Here is a 1,850-nt window from a genome sequence, read left to right as displayed (position 1 = left end):
TATCTCTCATATACTGGGCCGTCCTGCTCAGTTCTTCTGTCAGCCCGTACAGCTTCTTCTGTAGTGTCAATGGGGTTGGCCGTGTTCCCTATCTCAGGGCCCTGGAGGATACATTCTACAGTTTGGTCCACCACTTCATACTGGTATTTCGGTGAGTGTACTGCTTTAAAACATCTGTACATGTGTTGTTTGAGTCTTGTGTATTGTGGTTCTTAGCCTGAAAATAATCATTTGTTCTTGGCGGAACAGAACGCGGCCGCTATCTGGTGTCTCCGGTGGTTTAAACAGTATTTTTACCAGTGCTCATTTCTGTGGTGTTAATATCATTGTCAGGTTCTTATTTCAATGTCCTTAGATTTCTCATCTTCGATTTTCGTTCATTGTCATCTCATAACAACTACAAAAAAACTCACCTCAGGGATACCAGAGCCGCAGGCGTACGGAGCAAACACTCGGACCAACATGGCTGCCAGCATGCCAAACAGGAGAGCCCAGAGCACAAAGAACAAGTAGCCGATGATGTAGGAGCCCGCGTCAGATCCCCCGCTGATCATCTGACCCCAGGAATACCACTGAGGAGGAAAGAAAGAAAACAACTAAATGTCTGAAACAAAAACAAAAAAGAAATTAAATGAGGTAGTAATTGAAGAAGCCCGGATGGGCCATTCACTAATTTAAAACAATAAGGTAAAAACAAATGCAGTTTCTGGGACACTTGAACAGACATAAGGGCCTTGAACACTTAGCTCTCACTGGTAAATTTGAAGGTAAACAAGGCAGGGGAGACCCAAAGCAACTTACTTGGGAAGCCTAAATAGATGGGTGATGGGGAAAGATCATGGTCAGGAAAATAATGTAGCTTTTTTGAGAGCATCGGAACAAAGGAGTGCATGGCGCACCACGTTTGCTGATGTGTTACACATATGGCACTTAAATTGATGATGAAGTGTTTTACAGCCACAAAGAAACATTTCAGGTAATTTTGGATGCAGGCTTCTACTGTCTATTATTATTAATAATATTATTACTAACATCCTCATCATCATCATCAACACTATTATCATCATCCCCACCATCATCAAAATCATCAACTTCATCTTCATCATTATCACTTATGGCAATTCGAATGGAGTTATTTGGACGAGTGAAGGTGACGCAAAGCATATTGACAATGGAGCCGAAAACTTTGTGGAGTCCGCCAGGCCTATTAAAGAAACAAAAACATCATCATCTTCATCCTCATCATAATCACCATTGTACCACCACCACCATCATCATTATCATCAACATCACCATATTCATCATCATCATCATCATGATTAACAATATTATAATTATCGTAAGTCCCCCCACCTGCTTGCACTTGATGGCCGAGTCGAGCGAGGTGGCATTGAGGCTGGGCCCGCTCCAGCAGCACTGCTCCTTGTTGAACCAGAAGGCCTCTAGGCACACGCCCTCCTTCAGGTCCGACATCCAGGTCGCACCGATGTCGATGATGCCGGCGCACGTGCCTGGAACAGATACGTAGGGTTAAACTTAATTACTGTGCTTTCCATAATAAAAATAAATAATCATACAGTCACAACAACAACAAAAACAACAACAACAACATCGAAAATAATAATAATGATGATGATGATGATGATGATGATGATGATGATGACGATGATGATTTTTTTGTACATGTTCCAGACGAAGCCCTTTGCAAGGCGAAATGTTGAACTTATATGAAATTTGAAAAATCTACTAAGTCTCAAACCCTTTTTTTATTCCCTGCTACCTACAAAGATGATGATGATGATGATGATGATGATGATGATGATGATGATTATGATGATGATAAGGGTGAT

At 41.5% G+C, this 1,850-nt stretch overlaps 1 protein-coding gene across 1 annotated transcript in view; it reads right to left on the bottom strand.

Annotated features, from left to right (window-relative positions):
- The window catches only part of LOC101850846 (H(+)/Cl(-) exchange transporter 3), a gene marked incomplete at its 5' end in the record, with an annotated part of 30,976 nt that extends 29,465 nt beyond the window's left edge, over positions 1-1,511 (bottom strand). Inside the window, 2 exon segments of the mRNA XM_005108838.3 lie at positions 414-572; positions 1,354-1,511. Of these exon segments, the coding sequence (XP_005108895.2) occupies positions 414-572; positions 1,354-1,511 (317 nt within the window).
- Positions 1,512-1,850: the final 339 nt, after the last annotated feature.

This window comes from Aplysia californica, unplaced genomic scaffold (assembly GCF_000002075.1).
Source record: "Aplysia californica isolate F4 #8 unplaced genomic scaffold, AplCal3.0 scaffold00726, whole genome shotgun sequence".
Lineage (NCBI taxonomy): Eukaryota > Metazoa > Mollusca > Gastropoda > Aplysiida > Aplysiidae > Aplysia > Aplysia californica.
The sequence above is the reverse complement of the archived record's forward strand: the minus strand, read 5'-3'. Positions and strand labels throughout refer to the sequence as shown.